Here is a 23,042-nt window from a genome sequence, read left to right as displayed (position 1 = left end):
TTTTATTCTCTTTAATCTCTGGCATGTGTAAAATGTATTATCGTGTCTGTTCTAGATCGTTAATAAAGTAATTCTCCTTGGGGCCTCTCCGGTAGTCGTTTTGCAGAATTGGTTAGGTTGTCCTTAAGATGGGGAGGGGGGATTAAAGGTTCATCTTATTCATATGTATATCTAGGCTTCCATAGCTGTCATCATTCATCATCATCCATCGATTACACTGCCAGTGTTCCATGTTCCATTCATAAGTACTTTTCGTATATACAGTTAATTGTTTTTTTCGATTTCTATCGATCGATTGGTTTGGGTATTTGGATTAGGACAATTTCTTCCTTGGTTTACATATAAAAAACTCGTGCTACATATACGTAGGTGCCTAAATACGTTATATGAATATACCTCATATACTGGTTGTGTGAGTGTCTCTTAAGCCAAACTTTATATTTATATACATGTGTGTGTGTATAGAGTGTGTGGTAGTGTATTGACCATATTGTATGGCATATAACTAGATCCTAGCTTTAACTTTAGCTAACTGTACAAAATTCTTTAGCCTTACGATCTGATCTGCACTTGCACTAATCATAAACACTAAATTAAAATTCATTGATGATATTTTGGTATGGTTTTGCTTAATTATCTCCATTGTGCTAAATTGTATATTATTTTAATTATTTTTATGTTTAAAGTTAAACTCACTTGCCTTTAATTATGTGTTAATTAACTTAACTTTTGTTTCTTTCTCATTTGTGTCTGTGATTCATCGAGGAACTTGAGCGAAAATTCAAATTGTATATATATAATGTATATATTGTGTTATGTCCAGTATCCTGTATCCTGTATCTGTATCTGTCCGGTTGTTTAGTATGTGTAGAGTGTGTCGTGTATCTGTATCTGTGTGTGTGTATTCATTAGGCTAACTTAGGTGCATCGTAAGTATCTGTTGTATGTTTTGCGGCTTTATTGACTGCTTGAACGTATCTGAGTTAATCGCTTAACTAGATTCAATTACATTAACTAAGTTTAATTCAATTGCGAAGTTTTGCTCCTACTTTGCTTTGAGAATGTTCCGAGTTCGAGTTTCGAGTGTGTCCTGTATATACAAATTGAAAATCAATTATCATCCTTTGCTTGATCTTAACTCATTTTTTTTAACTATTTGTTAGCAACTATTTGTTAGACTTATACGCTATTTTCTTAGGCAGTTTCATTTATACTTGTGTACATATTTCTATGTCTATTTTTCTATTTTTATATTCGTTTTAATGTTTACTGTTTAGGTATTCTTTAATCATTACTGGGGCTTACTTGCTTGCATTTTGAAAATTTTCACTTAGACTTTAGATTGATTTCTTACGGTGCCGCAAAGTTTGTCTTCGAAAAGTTATTTTTCTTTCTTTGAGAGTTTGATTCTTGTGGTGTTTATCGAGTTATGTTATCGAGTGAGTGATTGAGTGATCGATTGATTGAGAGAGAGAGTGACTGAGTGCAGTTTGAATAATTTGTTTGTTAGTTTTAAAGTTGATATAAAAATTTGGTGTAACTAAAATGAATCGTTATCGTTCATATTATTATTTCTCTATGTCAATTGCACTAACTATTTGTATGACTTATCTCCGATGTTTTTTGCTTATAAAAGGTGCCGTTCATTCAAAGTATCTCATAATATTCATCTCGTATTTATTGTGAGTGCAAATGATTAAAGACCCAACCCATTTCTTCGTTCCTCCTGTCCTCGTCCTCGTCCTCGTCCTCAATTTACATTTAAAGTTAACTTAATGAAACGTATAATGATTCGCTAAACTGATTCTCAATTGTCGAAATTTGTTCATTGCACTACGTTTTTTTGATTTCTAATAAATTTGGCCATTTCTCTTGGAAGCGCTAAGTCAGTTCTGAATAAACAAATCAACCAACTAAATGGGCAATCAATGGATCAACGTAGTGACTAGTAGTACTTTCTCAAGATTCTCTATAAATTTTGGTTCTGTTTTTTTGTTTTTTTGGTTGAGAGCGTGCGGCTAAAGGATTTCAAAATGGGGCATGGAGGGGGCGGCTAGAACGCACTTATAAATTAGAGGAAGACTCTTTGGGTGTTTTGCTTTTGAAGTGGGGAAGCAAAGGTCATTCGTTTCTTAAACTTAAACACAAAACGCCTCAAAGATAATCGAAACTGTGTAGCTTTGAAATAAAAGTCCTAGCATGTCCTTTTCAACATTCTGTTCAATCTCTGTTCAATATCCTATTATTTGGTGTGTGTGTTTTTGACTTTTGACTGCGCTATTTCGGTATCGAGGGTATCCCCTAGTCGTTCAATCATCATCCATTATCTTCTCATTATTAATCTCAATTAATGCCTATGTTGCGTATGATTTTGATCGTTATATTTGTGGTTTTATGGTTTCGTTATATAATTTTCACTACAATTTGCTAATCTGTTGCTTTTGATTATTCTTCATTCATTTATACTCATTTGGTTGTTTAATTCTAATGTTTTTCATCATTTTTTTATACCTGTGTAAATCTATTTAACAATATTCTTTGCTTTCGACCTTGTAATATGTGTGTGTCCTTTTTCCTTCTGTTTTTTTTTGTTTGTTTCTTTTTTTTTAGTAATAAACAATAATTTCTTGCTTTTTTAATATATCGCTAGTTAAAATTAGTTTTGTTGCCTCTATTTCTTTTGGTTTTTGTGTTTTTTAATGTTTTTTTTTTTTTAATTTTAGAGTTGTGTGTGTTTGTGTGTGTGGTTTTTCAGCGCCCTGCACAGTTTGACTCTCTCTGGTGCGCTGTTCACTCCTGGCGAGTCCTGGCGACCCTTTTTGGGGGGGTCCATACTCCTGGCTCCTTGGTGCTCCCACCTTACTCCTCGCCCAGGAGCACCAGATCATCGGCGACCACGTCGCTCACATGCAGGTAGATGATCCAGTACATCAGGTTGAAGCAGACGAAGCACACGGGGAATACGATGCGCGAGTACTTGTCGATATCCGATGGCGTGATGCCCAGGAGCTTGTTGATGTCCTGATGGGTGATTGGTGATTACAGGAAAAGGATAAAGGATATTCGGCAATCAGAGGAACGGACGGGGGCGGGGAAATGAAAGAAAAAGTATTTGTTAGTATGCATTGGAAAAGTGTTGAATACTTTTTTGTCGCCGCATCATGTACGATCTTTACCTTTACCTTTTTTACTTTTCCCGGATGCAGAAGGTGGGCTGGCACCGCTGCCTCCGGATCACCGCCTCCCTCTGGCGGTCCGCCACCGCCGCCGCCTCCACCGCCACCGCCTCCGCCAGGGCCGCCGCCGCCCTGCGCCTGACCCGGCCCATGGGATTGCGGTCCGCCACGGCCACCGTTCACGGTGTTCTCCAGCGTTCCGCCCTTGGAGTGGGCCTTCGGGTCGTGGACCTTGAATCTCACCTCCTGGAACAAGGGTCCCACTATCGAGCAACCGCGCGTACCAACGTTTTGTTGGATATTGGAAAAGCCGATTGGGCGGTTACTCACTGTTTGCTTTGGCGCATGTGGATGCCCGCCGTGGCTGTGGGCGTGGTGTCCATGCCCGTGGCCATGCTCCGGTCCCATGCCCATGCCCACGCCCACATTGGGTCCGCCTCCCATTCCGGGTCCCATACCAGGGCCCATGCCAACGCCACCGCCTCCTCCGCCTCCGCCGGAAGCGTTAGGATTCGGATTGGCCTGCTGCTGGTTGGCGCCGTCGAGCTGTTGCTTTTTCTGCTCGGCTATCTTTTGGATCGCCATAAATCTTTGTTTTCGCATTTGAATTCGTTTTGCCATGTAGCCGACGGTGGCGTATTCTATTGATAGCGATAAACGGATGCGATACGAAACGATAACGATTTTGGATCAGATCAATTCAATTCAATCAGATTGCAGTTCGAATTTCAGATCGTTTTTGAATTTTGGGCGATTGGTTTTCGAAATTGGATCATTGATGTTTGGAATTTAGGCGATAGATTTTGTATTTTTTTTTCAAAATAATTTCAAATTTTAATCGATTGTTGATGGGCGTAGGTGGCGTTTGGAATTTGGTTGATAGATTGCGATAAATTTCGATTAATTTCGATAGATTTAGATACATTGTTGATGGACGGTTTGGCATACGGTTTGGTGGTGGGTGGGGATTTAGTCGGTAGGTTCAGATGCAGATGCAGATGCAGTTCAAGAATTTAGAGTCGAGTTCGAGTTCGAGTTCCACATGAAGTACGGATGATATATTTTTTGTAGTTGGTTGGTTGTAGTTGTCAGATATAGTTGGATTGTTGCAGTTGTTGTAGTTTACATTGTTTTTTTTTGGTAGGGTGGGTTTCGATTTATTTTTTTTGGCATTTTTTTTTTTTCAGTCGGATACAAAGAAAGACAAATAGAAAAACAAAAGAAATTTAATTTTCATGAAGAATTTAGCAATCAATTTCTGTTCATTTTGCGCACAACGTCTAAAGAGGTAAAATGTTTGGAAGGATGTTTTTGGGGGGTAAGTGGGTTAAGGATGGGCGGGAGGATGTTTCGGAGGGGCAGGACTCAAGCTATGTAACATTCAGAGTCGTTTGGAACGAATATTGTAGATTGGTTGTTCAGTGTTTGGTTTTGGGGCAAGTGAAATCAAAAATTAAAGTGAATTTATTTTCGTATTTCCATTTTAGCCAGGCAAAGGAAAATTCGAATAAAGCACAAGTCTTGTGTCTGGTTGTGTGTGTGTGTGTGAGTGGGTGTTTTGGGTGTTGTGGGTGTGTGTGAGAGAGAGTTAGCAATATTCTAGAGAGACAGAGAAGGAGAGACAGAGCAATTGAAGTGTGTCTGTATGCGAGTGAGTGTGTCAGTGAGTGTTCGTGTTTACGGTTTTCTGCCGTAGTTGGTTTTGTTTTTGTGAAATGAGTGGAAAAAGTCATTTGTAAGCCAAACGATTTATGTACACATTTATTTCTGCAGTTGAGACCATCATTCAAGGAAAATGTTCATGTGCGTGCCTTAAATGCAAATTCATTGAACAGAGTCGCCCGTTATAAAGGACACGAAAATTTCCAGCATTTGTTCGTATTTGTTATGCTCCTCGTAATGCTTCTTCAGCTTCTTCAGATGTTCTTGTTATCCTTTGGAATGTTACAGATTCAGATTTCAGATTTTGATTTGAGTGTTTTGGATGGGGGGTTTCTTTGAGTTTTTTAGGCTATTTGGGAGGATTTTATTCAAAAAAAGTCCAACAGATTCGATTACTCGCCGATGAATATGATGGATAGAAAATGGCGGACAGGAAGTAACGAGTAACGATTAACTAGTAACGAGTACTTACCCCATCGCATTTCCGCAACCATTTTGCTGCAAAAGGCAATAAAACAAAACAGAAAGCAGGCTACGAATCATATCTTACCTAACTTGGGATTATCTACTATCTGGTGCGATTTTATATATATTTTCTTATTAATAATTTTGCAATTTGGCAGCCATCATGTCTGGGACACGCGTTAAAGTGACCCAAACTTGAGGGCTCCAAATCGCCGATACTCGTATCTCTCAGATACTTTTCGACTTTGACTTTACTGGGCGCAGTTTTTGGATTGAATTTATTTATGATTTCTTTTTGCGGGGCTCTGTTGTCTGAAGAGTCTTCGGGTGGCTGCGTCTTCTGGCTGTTGATCGACGACTTGTTGAACCATATTTACAGTGTATTGTGTCTGTTCTCTATTTTTGTATTGTTTTTTTGATTCAATTCAATCGCGAGTCAAGCCAGGTGTGGCGCAGGGCATGCTGGTTTCGTATTTATTTTTATTTTTGCGCTCCCTTTCAACGATTGTTAGCTTTGGTTTTAGGTTTTAATTGATTTAATCGATCTACTCGTACCCTGGGCTCTAAATTCTTTTATTTTATTTTGTTATTTTTTTTTTCTCTTTTGTTTGTGCGTAGTTTTTGTTTGTACAGATTTCTTTTTTTTTTTTGAAGTTGTTGGTTAGCGATTTGCATTTTGCTGTTTGCAGTTTGCAGTTTGCAGTTTGCATTTGGCGGAAGCTGGGCGTATATTGATATCTGGGTACCATTTCAGGTTGAAGTGTGTTCGCTCAAGTGTGTGAGATTTGCTCGTCTGGGTGCTTGAACACAAACTCAACCTGAGAGTCGGCTTCTATATAAGTAAGTATATAGTACTGGCATATATACGGATTGTATATATGGAGAGGCTAATGTGACTGGTGAATTGGATATTGGTTTTTGCTTTGCATTGTCTTTTTTGGCTGAAGCATGCTTCGATTCTAGGTGCGATGTGAAAAACAGGAGGGGGACAGGTGATAGACGGTGGGTGGAACGTGGGTGTTTTTGTGGGAAATTTTCGTGCCTTTACGGCATACTTTTTTTTGTAGTATAGTCTCAGGCGCGTATCTATGAATTTGCATACATTTTCTTTGGATGATAGTTTTTCTTTGTATTGAAAAATTAACAAGAACATACAAATACGAAAAAAGAGATTTCTTTCTATTGAGTTTCTTTTCTCATTTTTTTTTTTTGAGTTTTAGATATTTTTTTTTATCTTGCTGTTGTTGTTGCTGTTTGTTGGAGTTGTTGTTGTAGTTGTGGGTGTAAGTTGTTTTGCTTGAGAATTGAGTTTTAGTTGTAAGATAGTTAGAGAGAAAGTTAAAAGAAAGTTAGCATTTTGGACAGGACCAGCACCGAAGCACAAGATACAAGAAATTTGGAAATGTATCTCTTGAGAGATGCGTATCTTACGAATGCGAAAGTATCTTTGGCTTGAGTCGGGCGGCTGTGCCTCAAGTGCAGTGCATTTCAGCGTCCTTATGGATGGACCAGTTTGCAGTCTGTTGGCTCCATAAGAAAAGTGAAATAGTTCAAGTTTAGATAAAAAATCAAACTACTGTTTACTGTGTGGAAGAACAAAACTTCACTGCGCTTTTTTCCTGTTTTTTTTTTTTCGACCAATAAATTGCATTTAATTTAATTTGAATTTCTCAAGACGCAGATCGTTTTGGTGGGAAATATCTGGTGTGTTTGTGTGTTTCTGGATGTATCTGCAACTGTTGTTTATTCTAGATTGCACAACGCTAAGCGTGGCACGGAAAGCTGGCATAAAGTGTTTGTAAATCGTAAAGGAAACTCAAGGCTGGCACGCGACTTTGTCGGCTTGTCTGCGCCAGGATTATTCAAATCATACGGAAACGGAAACAAAACACGAAATAATAAATTCGGAGTTCACAGAGCAGATCCCTGTGTGATCCTGTTATAGTGTGTGTTGTGATTTATTTTTTTTTTTTTGGCTGTATTGGTGTGTATAGATATGGGGGTAAAATCGTATTGCTACTGTTTAATGGTGTTTGTTTTTTTTGGGGCGGTTGCTTTTTTTGGAATTGGTTGTTCGGGGTAGTAGTTTTTTTTTTGGTAGTTTTTAGTTTGTTTACCCAGTAGACTGGCAAAGACCATAACGAAGCATGTTCCCAGATAGACGTCAATCGACTTGACGTACGAAATCTTTGGCAGCGCTGCGTTTGTTGACGACATCAAAGTGGTCATTGTCAACACGGTTGTCACACCGAGCGCCACACGCGCCGGCGTTGCATTGCGATTGAGCCAAAATGATACCCATGATATAATAACGATCAGTCCAGAGGGTATATAGATTTGTATAAGGTAGTAGCCCATCGAACGCACGAACTGAATTTCGCAGGCTAATCGCGAATAGTTGCCTGCCCTCGCCAATTATTAATCGTCGAATTAGTTGTTAAGATTTAATTAATTATAATTTCATTTATTTTGTATCATTCATTGTTAAGCGTTTTTTAATTTTTTTTTTTTGCGGAAAGAGGAGAGAGTGAGAGAGAGAAAGAGATAAAAATATATTATTAGTATTATTTTCGCTAAGATTTATTTTCGTTTGCAAATATTTACAAATAATATTAGTAGGTATTCTTTCACCAATCAAAAATAAACACAAATAATACTCTTAATTAAAAGAAAATTAAACTGAAATATAAAACTCAAAGAGTAAAAATCAAGTATGAGCGCATTTTATATGAAATCATGATCGGCTGGCACTTTTCCTGAAAATATTGTTAGTTTCGATCTAGACGGGGCTTCGTTATCAGGCAGGCAATATATGTACGTCAATAAACAGATATTTAGGTACTTAAGTGTGGGCTAAAAACGAAATGGTAAATGGTCAAGTCAAAGCTAAGGTCAATAACTAAACTTGAAAAATATTCTAAGCATTCCACACGAATCCTTGCAGAACGTTCCACTTCACTCATATTTAAATAATTCATTTTAGACATCATTCTGCAAGAACCTCAGTTCTTTAGTTTGACGAAAAATAGGATTATAGGAGTAAGGTTAGTCAAAAGTACTTGAGAAATAAAATAGTGGCTTGCATTAGAGTAGGTTAACTGAAACTGGCCAAAAATCTCACCAAAGGAGTAAAACGGAAATAATACAAAGAAATATGAATAGAGGCAGCTAGTCTAAGACCTAATTAGGAGCATTTGAATTGCCTGCAATGCTGTTGCTGTTTGGTCTATATAGTTATATATTTATTTTGTTAAAGATTTTGTAAAAGAAACTTTATAAGATGAGAGCATGCTTGGGAGGGCGTTTTGTATTTTCGATATATATATATATTTTTTGAAGATATTTTTAGCTTGATTTAGGTTGGTAAATATATATATATTCATAAAGTATGTATAAAATGGTTTTGAACTTCTCATTGTTTCTCGTTCGATAATTTTGAACGTTTGAATGCTTTTTGCGTATTAGGATTTGAGTAAAATTTTTAATATATGTTGCATAACTTTTTGGTTGTTCGATTTTTTTTTTTTTGTTTTATTTAAATATTAATGCTGTTGTTGTGGTTGTTTGTTGTTGATTTACAATACAGAATGTTTGGTGTTGATTGTTGTCGTTGTTTGTAGTTGTTTGATTATGCTAATGAGTTTTGATAGCGTTTTAAATTACTGGTAAATACTTTTTAGATAGCTGTTGCTGTTATTGGTAGTAAAAACTAATTTCTGTGACTAGTTAATAAAATTATGTGTATGTGTGTGTATGAGAGTATGAGTGTGGGCATTTGGCAGCTTAAAAAATTGAATTGATTATAAGTATTGTAATAATGTGTCAGGCATAAATCAAAAGCATGATTTACTAAGGAAAAGCCATATTCAGTTAAGCTTTGCTATTTCCATTACTTTCTTAATAATTTGCATACGATTATCATTTTTTTTTTTCTCATTGCTTTTTAGTTCGGTTCTATGATACAAAGGTCGCTAGGTGATTTGGTTTTCAATTTCATATTGATTTCTCATTTGATTCGGTTTGATTTTTGCATTTCTTTTGGCATTACCAATGATACGATTGGGTTTTATTCTATTTTTCGATTGTTTTTCTGTTCTTGTCATGGTTTGCTGTAATTTATGAACTTATGAGCGTTTCAAAATAAAGTTGGAACCAACTCAGAGATCGGAAAGTAAAAGTAAGCCGAAAGGAAAACAATTCGATGAACAAACTAAAGTTGGAAAATTGTTGCTAGCTTGTAACATGCGTTGATTTTGCGTTAAAGGATATATGAACAGTAGTATCCTGTAGGTACGAGTTAAAGTGGGAAAGCTCTAGGACGCGAAGAGTCTATCAGGCTAGAGTCTAGTATCTAGACTATGAAAGTGGACTAGTTTTAAATGTTAAATGCACTTTGTAATATTATTATTATTATTTTAGTTGTTAACTTTATTGCTTGGTATTTTGTATGCTATGGATTAGATAAGTTGATGAAACAAACTCTAGCTAAATGGAAATAGAAATTATGTAAAAATCTTAGGATGCTTAACATGCATTTTCATATTTTCTGTTCACTTTTCTTCGGGTCGGGTTTCAGTTAAATATCTCAGAACCCAGCTTGAAGCTCCCGGGGTGGTGGGTGCTTGAACCAGGGTTCGAGTTCCAACTCTTCTCGATTTGGTAAGCCTGTTCCATAACATGATTGAATTTTGGGGATAACTTTTTACAAATGCTGCTTGAGAAAATTATTTCGAATCGATAAATGAATCATAAACTCATAAGCAAAACTTATCGAAATAAAGAGCCTCAAGTTGTAGAATTGAATCAAAAACGCAAAACTGAAAAAAAACGCAAAATCATAACGAGATATATTTATATATAGTATGTTATATATAGATATATGTTTATATATAGATAAGTCATCATCGGTATTGTATATATATATGTATATATAAATATATATAGGTAGGTAAAAGTAAAGTTTGAGTTAAAAGAAAATCGGTAACCGTCTACAGGTACCTGTGGTAAGACTGATTTCCATAGCTCTTTGACGATGACCCAAGACCTTAAATTGGGGCAGCGAAACCTCACTCGAGACACCGACCGAGTTGGGGCCTTCGTTCCATTTATAGCGTATGTCACGCATCGTGTAGCCGACTATATAGTTGTGTATATAGTTTAGTTTTAATTGTAGTTGTTGTTGTTTTGGTTGTTTCGTTGTTGTTGTTGTTGTTGTGGTTTAAGTTGTTATGTTTTTGAAATTGCATATTGTACAGTTTTGGTGTTTTGGTTTTGGGGTTTTTCAGTTTTTGTATTAGTTTTGGTGTCGTATTTGTTGTTGTTGTAATTGTTGGACGAGTTTATTTTACAGTTGTTTTGGTAGTAGTAGTAGTTGTTGTTGTTGGCACAGTTCGGTGGTGAGGTTGTCGTTGTAGTTGTTGTTGTTGTTGAAAAATATGCATAAAACAAAAAATACATTTCGTGAGACTATTAATAAGTTCTATTCTATTATAGAAAATTTTATAACAATTCAATTAAATCAGTTTTTTTTTTTTTGCAGTATATTTGAATTTTTTTGGTTTGTGGTTTCGTTCTTTTTTTTTCCATAAGGCTTTGGTTGAACATTTTTCAATTTTTTGTATATATTGGTTGTTTTTTTTTTTTGTTGATTAATAGTCTCATTCAGAACTTGTCGCTTTGAGTGTTGTTCAAAAATATATTTTTTGATTTATTTAATCGAGAAGAAATTCTAAAATTCTTAATTGTTCGTATATTACAATTGCGCTAAAAATGCATTATAATTGTTGAATTTTCATTGGCAAAGCATAACTAATTGTAAGTTGTTAAATATTGAGGAGCATTTAGTAGGCACGCTCTGGTTGACTTACAGCTACTGTTTGTTCTTATTGGCAGTAGTATTTTGGCTTAAAGCTAATAAAACTTAACTAGATGTTTGGTGTCAGAAATGGGTGCTCTTGTGTCATCTGTTTTTATTTGTTTATTTTAGTCATTGGCTTTTACAAATTTCTTATTTTCGTTTTTTTTTGGCATTTACTTAGGTCGATTACTTAGTATTCATTAGCGTTTTAGTTGCTTTTAGTTGCCTACCCAAGCAAACGAAACTAGACTCTCTTGCGACACGAAATAATGAAACAAAAATCTGAAACTGAAACTGATACTGATACTGAGAAACTGAAATCGAAACGGATACGGAAACGGAAATGTAAACGATAACGGAAATGAAAATCATAATGGCTGCTCCTAGCTATCGCTCAACTACGCCACTAACTGCTGCTTTACTGATCGATTTAACGGTAAATTGGTAAACAGTAAAGAGTAATCGGTAATCGGTTAATCGTAGAAATCGGTTGAAACTAAACGAAAGGATAATCAAAGAAATGGAAGAGAGAATAAAGAAGAGATGAAATCAACGAGTAGTCACAACAGAGGTTAGTAGAGGACACTTCAAAACACAATATATATATGTATATATAGGTAGCAAGTAGATGGGGGAAAGTGGGTTCGATTGTTCTGGTTAGTAGCACAAGTTACGGTTAGCACTCGATAAAGATATATTCGATAAATATATATATTGGTGAAGAAGAAGTAGTAGTAGTATTAGAAGTAGACGAGAAAATAACACAAAACTTTTGGTTGGTTGGTTGGTTGGTTAAAATGTGCGTGTTTCGTTACTCTCGGATATGCGCTAACCCTTTTTTTTCAGAAACACAAAATCAAAATACGATTACGAAATCCATTACGACAAAACGGAAAACGGAAAATGGAAAACTGGTTAAAAGTTCAAGTTGAAAAATGCTTGTTTTAAAAAAACAAAGGAAATGGTAATGTGATTATATTGATGTTGTTATTATTATTATATTGTTTTTTTTTTTTTTGCATATAGATATAGATATATATATGGTTTTTTTTTTATTGGTTTGTTATGATTTTTTTAATGTATGGGGGTACCTGTGGTTAGGTTTATTTCGGTCGCCCTCTGCCTGTGTCCCAAAACTCGGAACTGCGGTAGTTCGACCTCACTGCTCATGCCAACACTACTCAGTCCATCTCTCCAGAAATATCGGATATCTCGCATCGTGTAACCGACTTCATTGTTGTTGATTTTGAAGATTGTTGTTGTAGGTAGATGTGGTTGTAGTTGTTGTTGCAAAAAGGGGGGCAGTAGTTAATTAATTGATGTTTATTGTTTTCATGTTCTGTATTTTTAGTTTTTTTTTTTTCGTTTTAGTGGTGTTTTGGTTGATTAGCGGGGACTTATAAACAGAATACTTAGCTCACACACTCTTCATGATGTTTTTGGAATAGATACAGTCTTAAGGCTAATGTTTTTCGGGTGTGTGTTTGGCGAGTTTTGACAAAGGAGGTCGTATACGTAAATGGTATGCATATTGGAACGTATATACAATAATAGATCTTAAGCAAAAGCGTGCTGTGTATGGGGTATTTTGACTTATAATTATTCAACTTAATCCAACAGGGACGCATATGAGTGGACGTGGTTAGTAAGAAAAAAACCATCGAACTATAGGCAGAGGCATATATTATCATATTTCGGTATCATGGTTCCTGAAATTTAGAAGGCGACCGAAAACCAACCAATTTTTCATCATGAATACACGGCGCCATGAAATTGTGAACTGCACTTGCGATGATATATAAGTGATATATACTTTATATAGATAGATACTGATACTGGTTGATTGCTGTTGTTGGGTAAATCATTCGGGTAGATGCGGATAAAGATGCTGTGACACTTTGCAACTTCGTGGAAGTTTCAAAAAACAAATACGTAAATGACCAAAAATATCTGAGGTGGGAGTTGAACTCTTTAGATGAGTTTGGTATTGATTTGATTATTTTCTTTTGCTTGGGCGAGGGGACAATTTTGATTTTGATTGAACAAAATATGCACAACGAAACTAAAAACACATATATATATATATATATTGACAAATAAAAAGAGTACTTGAATCTATTGAGAGCCTGTGCTTATCCTCATAACCGAAAATTCAATTTCACACAACCTAAGCTCCACCTAAAGACAATTAAATTTTATTCAATTCGATTTCCTGCTATTTGTTGCAACATAATTGCTCTGTTCACAATTGACATCAAAGGCATCTTAATTGCTTTTTGAGGCTCTGTGTGTGTGTTTTTTTTTTTTTATTTATTTGAACGTGATTGTTTCTGTAGCTGTATCTGTATCTGTATCTGTATCTTTTGTCTGTGTCTGTGTCGAGGCACTTAAAATTTACTTGCTTGCATTTTAATTGTTTTGGTTTCGGTTTGGTTTGGTTCTGGCTTGATTCTGGTTTGGTTTGGTTTGGTTGGATATTTTCACATATGATTTCAGTTTAAATTGTCTGCCCACACCGAACAAACAGCGCACGGCCTTTGCTTGAGAGAATTGAGAGTTGAATTCATTTCAGTTCAGTTTCTGTTCTGTTCTGTTGAATTGAATTTAACTCGGCTAACTGGAGTGGCCAAGACTCGGGTGCAGCTGGGGCTCCGGCACCGGGGTATTGGTTACTGGTTACTGGTTACTGGCTAATAGGTGCAGGCTACAATACAATTTGGTTAAAAGGCGAAACGACTAAGCACTTGACAAAACGGCAATTTTTGGCCCAAACTGGACACCTCATTTTGGCCACTCCCCTGCCGAGTTGGCTGCTTCACATTCTGAATGAGTTGGTTTCTTGTTCACATATTGCTTTGTTTCGTAATTGTTAACATTTCTCGACATAATAGTTACTTGGATTTCACTTAGCATTATAATTGCGTTAGTTACTTGGCTAGAGTTCAGTGGTAATTGAGATCATAGTACTTACAGCTTTCGATTTCAATGTGGCACAGCTGGCGATCCATTGGGAAATATTGTAGATTCATCGGACACGATGCGGTAATTGTCAATCTAAAGGAGATATTTTGTATTTTTTTTTTTGGGCAGGAGTTATTGGGGGAAAGAAAGCACTCGATTAGTAACAGATTCAAAGGCAGCTGGGAGGACATCAACAAACAAACGAGCAGAGATACTTTAAAAATCAGACTCTAGTACTATATACATGGGGGGGAATCTTGGGGGATTCAAGTTCAAGTCATTACATACAGAGCGAGTTCAATTGGATATGAGCTATAATATTTATATATATTTTGCTGCTGTTTTATTTATTTTTGGTAAGTGAGAGATACTTTGAGTGGCAGTTTAGTTGTAAATAGTGAGGCGATTGGCTCTTACGCAGGGCTTATATCATAGGGTAGGCTTTAGTAGGCTTACATAGATTGTTAGGTTGTTAAGTCGTTGTTTAAGTTTGCTTACAGCTACAAAAAATTAAACGCTACTCATACTTAGTTTGTTGCTTTTGGCTATTATGGTATGACATTGTTGCGATTGCAGTTCTGGTTTTGATTTTGGTGGCTGCTGGGGATGCTATTTGGTTGCTATTTTGGACAGATTCTTGTTTAAAGGTAGTAGAAAATAGTGCGCCCAGTAGCCCTGCTACTGCGGCCAGTCAAACCTTTTTGCGGTGTCAGATACACATGAGACAGGTACCCACGAGTCCTGGTAGTCGATGCTGAACAATTTTCGATTTCTGGGAGAGGTAATATGCTTGTTGTTTACACTACATGAGCCACATACATTTGTTTTTTTATCGAGAGGGGGCTTTGTCGAAGTGATGCGAGAGTCTTACTATCCCATGGATGATATGAAATGAGTCAGGATATCCCCAGCCAATCGATTATTAAAATTGGCCGCGCTTCGGTCACTAATTTCTTTCTGGACTGGTTAAAATAAAAGATAGTCTATGTACAAATACGGCTTGTCATTTCGAAAAGCTGCCAACTTTCTTTCACTTTCACTTGCCAATTGAACTCACTTGAATAATCGTTAAATCGTAAAATCGTTTGGAAGAAAACTGTTTTTCGTTCTGTAGAATTTTTCCATTTTCGTATAGATTTAAAAAATTACAACATCGATTTATACACACACAGAAAAAAAGTTAGTTGCAAAAAGGGCCAAAAATGATAATTTGTTCAAACGAAATCGTTAGTAGAATGCTGAAGTATTTTTTGATTTAAATAGTTGGAGGTTGGAGGTTTTTTTTTGGTTGGTTATTGGTATTGGGTTAGTTTTTGTTTTTGGTTGGTTGGTTGGTTGGTAGGGTGAATTGTTGTTTAATATTGAAATACACATACACATATACAGACAATTAATTAATGTTAATGTTAATGTATTTTTTTTTTGCTTTCATTAAGAGCTTAGAGTTTTGGGAGTAGTTGCAGTAGTTGCGGTAGTTGAGAGTTTGTTTTTACCTAATACTTCTTGTTATCGATCCAGAATGATGCACACGTATGAATTCATTACTGGTTGTTGCAATGTGAAAATATGATTGTTTTTCATTTACAAAAAAGGTGTCAGGTACCCAAATATTCTTAATGAACTCTGATCCAACCGACAGTGTTTCTACACCAGGTCGTTTTCTATACGCTAAACGAGGATCGGTCCAAAATTGACGAAAGTAAAAATCCAATGTGAAGTCCTATTTAATTCACAATTCGGTTTTGTTTCGATTTTTTTCGTATTTTGGTTTAAAAATAGGGGAAGGTAGCAAAAAGAGATTGAGAGGTTATTCATATTAGTAAAAATTGGCAGTGAGCACTTAATAGTTAAACTAAACCACTAATAACTAAAGTATTGTGTGTTTATTTATTAAAAATTTTAACAAATTATAGGAAAGTTTTAGAGATGGAAACAAGATTAGAGTTGAATTTGTAGAAACTAGGCGGAAAGTTTTTTGGGCACAACAGATACACTTAACAAACGCACAAAGAAAATGTCTTGCGGCAAATTGAAATCAAGTTGAATCATAACGTGCAACAATTTCAAATTTTAATCTTTCTTTTTGTAATTATACAGGAAGACAGGATGGGTGGCTAGATGGCATGCAAAAACTTCGAATTAAAACTTTTTGTACAGACTTATTGGGACTCGTCAATAAGGAAACTAAAGTTGAAATCAAAACAAACAGGTAATGGAAAAAATAGTTCAGTTTCAAGTTAAAGGCTTATATACAGTAGCAATAAAGGACTTTAATTGGGATCGGGTAAGCATATAAGTAGTACAGAAACCTCTCACAAATATTCGTATGGATTCATTGCTGTGATGTGAAGTAGCTTTGGCTTTTTTTTCTGGCTACTAGAGGGGATATTTTTGGGTTTTTTTTTTGGTAACTACTACTTTGGCATCTATGGCAACAGGCTGGCTTTATACAGGAGTATCGGTAGTTTGGCTTAACTCATTGTTTTATTTGAGTTTTCGGTTTGAGTTTCTGCTGTTCGGCTTGTCCTGCTGCAGTGGCTCGAAGCTAAGCGTTTTCTAGGCTACGGATTGGATTGGTTTGGATTCGATTGGGGATTCGATTGTAAAACGACAAACAATTCGGCTGTGTGGCTCTGTTTGTATTTGTATCTGTGTGTTTGAGTGAGGTGGTAGTGGTTGGTGGGTGGTGGGTGGATTAGGTGGATTTCCAGTGTGTGTGTGTGTGGATTCTTTTTATTCGGTTAGAGAGAGGTTAGGGTTTAGGGACGGTATAAAGACAACTACTCGAGTTGTTTCTCTCAGTCTTGCATATCATTATATTCAAGCGCGTCACGACAACGAACCAAAAATTAAACGTAAAAGCATGTAAATGCAAATGTAAATGCTAAAGATAAATGTAAATGTAAATGCAAATGCTATAATAATAGAAGTAGTTGTAGTAGTTACAGCAGGTAATAACATTTGTAAGTAGTTATAAATATTTATAGAGCGCACACTGCTTGCTTTTTGGGTACTTTGGCAGTACTTTAACGCACGCTGAGTTGTACGAGCTGCTCGTTTAGCTGTGTCTGTCTACAGAGCGTATACGTAATTTTCTTTTTTCTCTTTTTTTTTTTTATTATGTATATGTATAAAGGCAATATAATATTTATGATGCGAAAATTGCACACGGTTCGTGGTCGTGGGTTGCCTGCAATCTTCTTCGCATTCGCATCAACGTTTTGAAGTTTAACTGGCAGATTTGGTTTCCACTCGGCTTCTGGCACGCCCAACTCACAAAACAAAAGCTCAAACATAATTTGTTTTTAAACCAATTGTAATACGAACTAAGGACTAAAAACTGAAGTGGTAGGGTAACTTAAAGCGCAATCGATAATGGAATTTAATTTAAGTGTGGATTAAATGCAATTTCCATAACTCTGTTCGGGTTTGAATTTTTTATATATATATTTTTTTTCTGGTTTGTTTTTATTTTCTTGCAAAAAAGGGGTCTCTGGGGATCTGGGGTCAACCTGGTATTTTATTTTTGTATTTTTTATTCTTGGCACATACACAAAATCAACTCTAAATACGAATACTTATGTGCATGTCAGTTAACGAGTATATATAAATGGAAATGTGCCTACAATGGCATCACAATTAACCCCAAACGTGAGAGGGTCTATCGAGTTGTTTGTTTTATTTTTATATATCTTTTTATACCATTTACAATTTACATATGTATAGATATATATTGGCATGTGGCATGGTTGTATGGTGTATCTTTGGTCCTTGTTACCCATTTTTTTGTTGTTTGTTGTTCGTTGTTTTGTAACCTCATGTTGTTGTTTGTTTTCTGTGACTGTGTCATGTTGATTTTAACTGCCTCGCTGCTCGGCTGAATTTGGATTGGATTGGATGGGTTGCCTTATGTAAATTTTGTCTGCGATGTCATTGTGTATCTGTATCTGTATGCCCTGTATCTGTATCCTGTATCTGAGTTGTGCTGTGTGTATATATCTGTGTGTATGCGTGTTGTTGTTCTTGTTTCGGTTTGGCATTGGCTCAGTTTATTTTTGAATTATTTTCATTAGCAGCGTAGCAATTCTGTTCTGTTCTGTTCTGTTCCGAGCAAAACACAAAATGTGGAAATGAAAAATTGTCATGTAAGAAATGATCGGACTGGAAATGAACATGTTGTTGTTCCTGTAAGTTTGTTGTAAGTTGTAAGTTACTTTGCTGGATTGTGTATACGAGAGTGTGTTCATGTTTACTTTCGTGTTGGGCATGTTATTTTCGCATAAATTGATTGCCAAAGCCAAACGGTGCAGTTGTGTCATACGAACATTTCTTAAAATGTGAGAGAGTGTTTTGATATATTTGTATTTTTTGTGATTTTATGCAGCAAAAGTGCAGCGAAGTCTAATTGCTTTTTCAAGAAATCATCTTCTGCCAATTAGTTCTGTTGGTTGCTCTCTATTTTTCACCCTCAATCCTGGCAAATTCGATGAAAAAGATAGAATTTGTGACAGTGTAAAACGATTCAATGTGTTGCGGAGAATAAATAAAATAAATGTCTCCCTTGGGGCCTAATTCTATCCCCCCTTATGATATATGTTTAGTAATTAAATAATTTGGAAAATATTTTTTAGAAGCTGTAAGAAACAAAATACATAACAAATAAGAACGTGCGGCGTACAGAATAATTATTGTTATTTAATTTAAGAATCCAATATCATATAGAGTATTTTTGATTAGAAGGAAAAAGAACTAAATCTTGCCATCGTCCCTGTCTCAATGTCCCCGCGAAAGGATTAAATGAAAAGAAACTAAAAAAAAAACACAGAAACAGGCATTCAAGTCCCTTGTATATTTATTCCATATATCGTTTGACGAACACATCGACACCGAGCTGATTATATATGCTAGAGTATATGCTGTGTGGATTACTTTGATATTCATTCATATTCATTTATATTCCACTTGACTTTTTATTTAACAAATACGCATGCGCGCAGCCCTCGTCAATGGGACTGCTGTGGTTATTTTGATTTTTTTTGCACTTTGCATACCAGAGATCACAACAAGTACAATTGGGTAGCAGAATGACGGTTATATGAGAGTATAGATCAGGGGTGCCCAAGCACTGCTTATGACAGAGCAAATTCCAATACCTATGCACAAAAGCACAAATACATATGAGCGATAGTTTTTTTTTTTTTTTCTATCGTATCACTGAAAAAAATTTTTGTAACATTTTCAACAGAAAAAAAAAAAAAAAATTTTTTCGGATAATTGAGAATTAATTTTAGGATTATAATTATTTTCAATATGCTCAATTATTTTTCGAATTTTTTTTACTGCGCTTCCATATCGGCTTGTGACGCAGATACTTTAGCATAGCATTTAATAAAATGCCTTTCCAAATTAATTTTTTTGTTTCCGCTTATTATTATATTACATATAATACATTGCTGCTCGCAAAGAAAATTTTCGACAAAGAAAAAATGCATCGTTCCACAGTCAACCATTCTGTCCAAAACCACAACAAGAAGTGATTTTTTGCAGTGAAAAGTTTTCGGCAATCCAACAACAAAATGCCAGAAAAGTGTTGAAACTGTTTAAGTGTTATTAAACTACGAAAAATTGTTATTGTAATTTGCCTTGCCTATACTGGGAGCAGCACACGTATATGATTTTGCTCTACCCATATGACAGAGCAATCCAACAACAAAGGAGGAACGAGAGCAATGGGACTGGGCATCCCTGGTATAGATATAAAGATATATGAATATGGCATAAATATCTCTCGTTTCTCGACTTTTGGAGGCCCAGCATTGTGTCAGTGTGCGGGTGGTGTGGCGGCGATAATGATAATGGTGATGGGATGGAACTTTCAGCCATGTACTCGATGAGGCGATAAATAAAGATTTATACAGCAATTAGATTGATTGACTTTTCGCAATTTTCCATGGAAAATGGGAATGGAAATGGTGGGTGGATGGTATGGGTAGGTGGTTTGGGGCGCGATGGAGACAAGGAGCAATATGAAACTTAATGGAACGCAAAAGGCAACAAACGAATAGAAATGGCATTTCAAAGCGACAGTATACGCAGCATAGTAGTTCAGTTGGAGTAAGAGAAAGAGATAAACAGAGTGGCGAAGAAAGAGAGAGCAGCACATTCTGATCTCAAAGATTAACATCAAAATTTTGTAAAAAAAATTTGTTCGGTTTTTAAAAGTAATTTCTGATGTGATTTTCAGCTTGTGTATCTCGTTTATTTTATTTTTGTAGTAGTATTGTTTGAGTTGAGAAGAAGCTTTTTGGCGTAAACTGCTTGGAGCATAAATGAAATGGAACAACAAACAATTGCGAACAATCATTGCCTATGTATTAACATTGAATGAAACAATAAACACAAAACGAATATGCAACACTGGAATTTGATATATTTTTGTTTGGCAATTGCATTGCAATAACAATTCGTTTCACACAACATTTAATTTTGTAATTTAGAAATTTTGGATATATTTATAATGGTATTATGTATATAGATATATATTTATACTGTAAATCGGGTGGATTGCAGTTGGCTTTGAATGGTCGTAACGAACCAAAAGTGAATCAACGTAATCGTAAAGAATTTTTATGTCTCTGGCCAATTATCGAAATGAAAAATAAATAGAGTTTTTAATAAAATATACTAAGACACAAAATGAGCTTTTAAGCAACAGAGACAGACATTGAGATATAAACATATAGTTTAAAGATATGGGAGTTATATATAGAGAGAGGTAGAAAGTCAGGAGAGAGATAGATATATAGAGAGAGAGAGAGCGAGAGATAGTTACAGGTAAGAGGTATAGAGAGACTGAGAGAAATTAAGAAGTATACGAGTAGGTTTATGAATTAATTTTTGATTTTCTTTCTTTGAGAGTTGAATTTAAGAGAAAAAAAAAATAAGGAAGAATGAAACACAACACAAAGAAAAATGTTTATTTTTCTCTTGTTTGTATCTGTTGTAAATTGTAGTTTGTAGTTTGTTTTATTTTTATTTAGTTTTTGGTATATATTAACGTATGTACCATGAGAACTTCCGAAACCGAACTGATACTGAGGACATACATTGTGACGCCAACCTCCACAGGGGGACCTGCAACATATACACACACACGGATTGATGGAATTTTCATTTTGCTCGTTATTTGGTTTTGGTTTTTAGTTCGTTGTGAATTGTTGTCGTTGTTGTTGTAGTTGTTCTATATCTGTATTTGTAGTTGTTCATGTTAGACTAGATGTGACTAAAAACCCAAAAAGTATTTCTATATAAGTATGTATGTTATATATGAGGAACAGAAACACACACACAGCGGTACAGGAAACAATGGACGCATTACGCAGGACGCTCATTGTACATTAGTTTTCGCTGCCTACTTTTAGGAAATCGTCTGGCTTTCCTTTAGCTCGTCTCGGGTGCTCTTTAATTTCCATTAGCAAAATTAAATATATAATGTACGGTTGAAACAGTTAAATTGGCAAGCGGTGCGCTCTGTTATTGTTGTATTTTATATTTTAATATTTCATTTTTAAATGTGTTTAGGCTTTTGCTTTGTTTTTAATGCACGCGCCGAATGAAAACCAAATCAGTCTACTACTCTGATTTTTTGTATATTTTATTTTTTGCTCAGCTATACGAAAAAGTTGCAGTTGCTCAAAAACATTATTGACGAAAAAAATACATATGGCACCTAGCAAATAAACATCTATTTAAATTTTATACTAATTTTAAGTGAATTAGAATAGCGGATTTCACACACCATTTGTTTGTAGTTTTAGTTTTTATTTTTATTTTGCTTTAAGATAAAAATAGATATGTTTTATTTTTATTTGGGAATGGCGATTTGGCAGCAGTAAGGCTATAAAATGTATCTTGAAGCTTTGAATTATTTGAGTTTATAGGTGGGCCTATAAAAAGAAGAAGACAGAAACAATACGCATGAGGTGAGAGGCAAGAGTATTGCTTAGTTTAAGATACTTTTGGAGTGGTTCTTGTGGGGAATACGTATGCTATGCTTCGATTTTATACATAGAAATGGAAGGAAGAATGCTCCGGAAAGGGTTGAAATGTTTTTGATGGTTTTCTATTTTTTTTTTTTTTTTTTGGTTGCTGTTTTTAGTTTTTAGGGTGGTACATATATGTGGGTGAGTTTGAGTGGGCGTGGACGGATGTTTGTGTGTGTATGTGTGTTGTGGGTAATTTTGGAGTTGTGCTTGGCCAATTAGACATACACAAACACACACAGAGGTAAAAAGTAAACGGTGAGCACATAGGAAGTCATTTTGTCGAGCTTAAGGAACATAAAAAGCTTTTGCCAATCGTTGATTTCATAAAAATATATATAGAGGGTTTATATAGAGAGACAGAGACAGAGAGTTAGAGTTGACATTTAGTTTACAATGTGTTGACGATGCTGAAGGAGGGAGGGGGTGTTCTTGCACTATAAAGTTGAGAAAAACAATCGAGCGGCAAGTGGCTTGCCGTTTTAGCCAAAAACGGGACGGGGGGACGAGAGTGCCTATAAATTTTGTATGGGTATGGCCTAAATCGAGTCAGCTCCTAGCAAAACAGACCTTGGCTAAGTATTCATTTCGGAAGTGAAAACAAATTCAACTGTGGAGAAGTTGTTGGAGAAAAACACTAAAAAACACAGCGGCTATAAAAATGGAACTAAACATTCGGAAGAGTTACAGCTTGAGAGATTTAGTACCAAAAAGGAGAGAACTGAATGGGAAATCCGGAAATCTGAAAATCAGGAAATATACAAACACAAATCACAAAACACTAAAAAACAAAAATAGAAGGAAGAACAGTATACAGGTATACAGGTATACAGGTATAGGTGTGTGGATAGGGGTGTGTGGATAAAATCGCAAATAACA

The 23,042-nt window shown here is 35.6% G+C and overlaps 1 protein-coding gene across 2 annotated transcripts in view; it reads right to left on the bottom strand.

The window, feature by feature from the left end:
- Positions 1–2,266: 2,266 nt before the first annotated feature.
- Positions 2,267–23,042, bottom strand: part of LOC6506224 (gamma-aminobutyric acid receptor subunit beta) — a 33,482-nt gene continuing 12,706 nt past the window's right edge. The window contains exons 5-11 of one of the 2 annotated variants that reach the window (XM_044714857.1): positions 15,615–15,841; positions 14,132–14,214; positions 12,252–12,389; positions 7,421–7,705; positions 3,507–3,817; positions 3,177–3,419; positions 2,267–3,021 (exon numbers count right to left, since the gene is read on the bottom strand). In XM_044714857.1, the coding sequence (XP_044570792.1) occupies positions 2,860–3,021; positions 3,177–3,419; positions 3,507–3,817; positions 7,421–7,705; positions 12,252–12,389; positions 14,132–14,214; positions 15,615–15,841 (1,449 nt within the window). In that variant the 3' untranslated portion in view covers positions 2,267–2,859. Of the gene's footprint in view, positions 3,022–3,176; positions 3,420–3,506; positions 3,818–3,982; positions 7,706–10,301; positions 10,440–12,251; positions 12,390–14,131; positions 14,215–15,614; positions 15,842–23,042 lie in introns of those variants that run through there. The other variant, XM_032453595.2, reaches the window with a different exon arrangement.

This window comes from Drosophila ananassae, chromosome 2R, assembly GCF_017639315.1.
Source record: "Drosophila ananassae strain 14024-0371.13 chromosome 2R, ASM1763931v2, whole genome shotgun sequence".
Lineage (NCBI taxonomy): Eukaryota > Metazoa > Arthropoda > Insecta > Diptera > Drosophilidae > Drosophila > Drosophila ananassae.
Note: the sequence above shows the minus strand (reverse complement) of the source record. Positions and strands in the feature narration are given on the sequence as shown.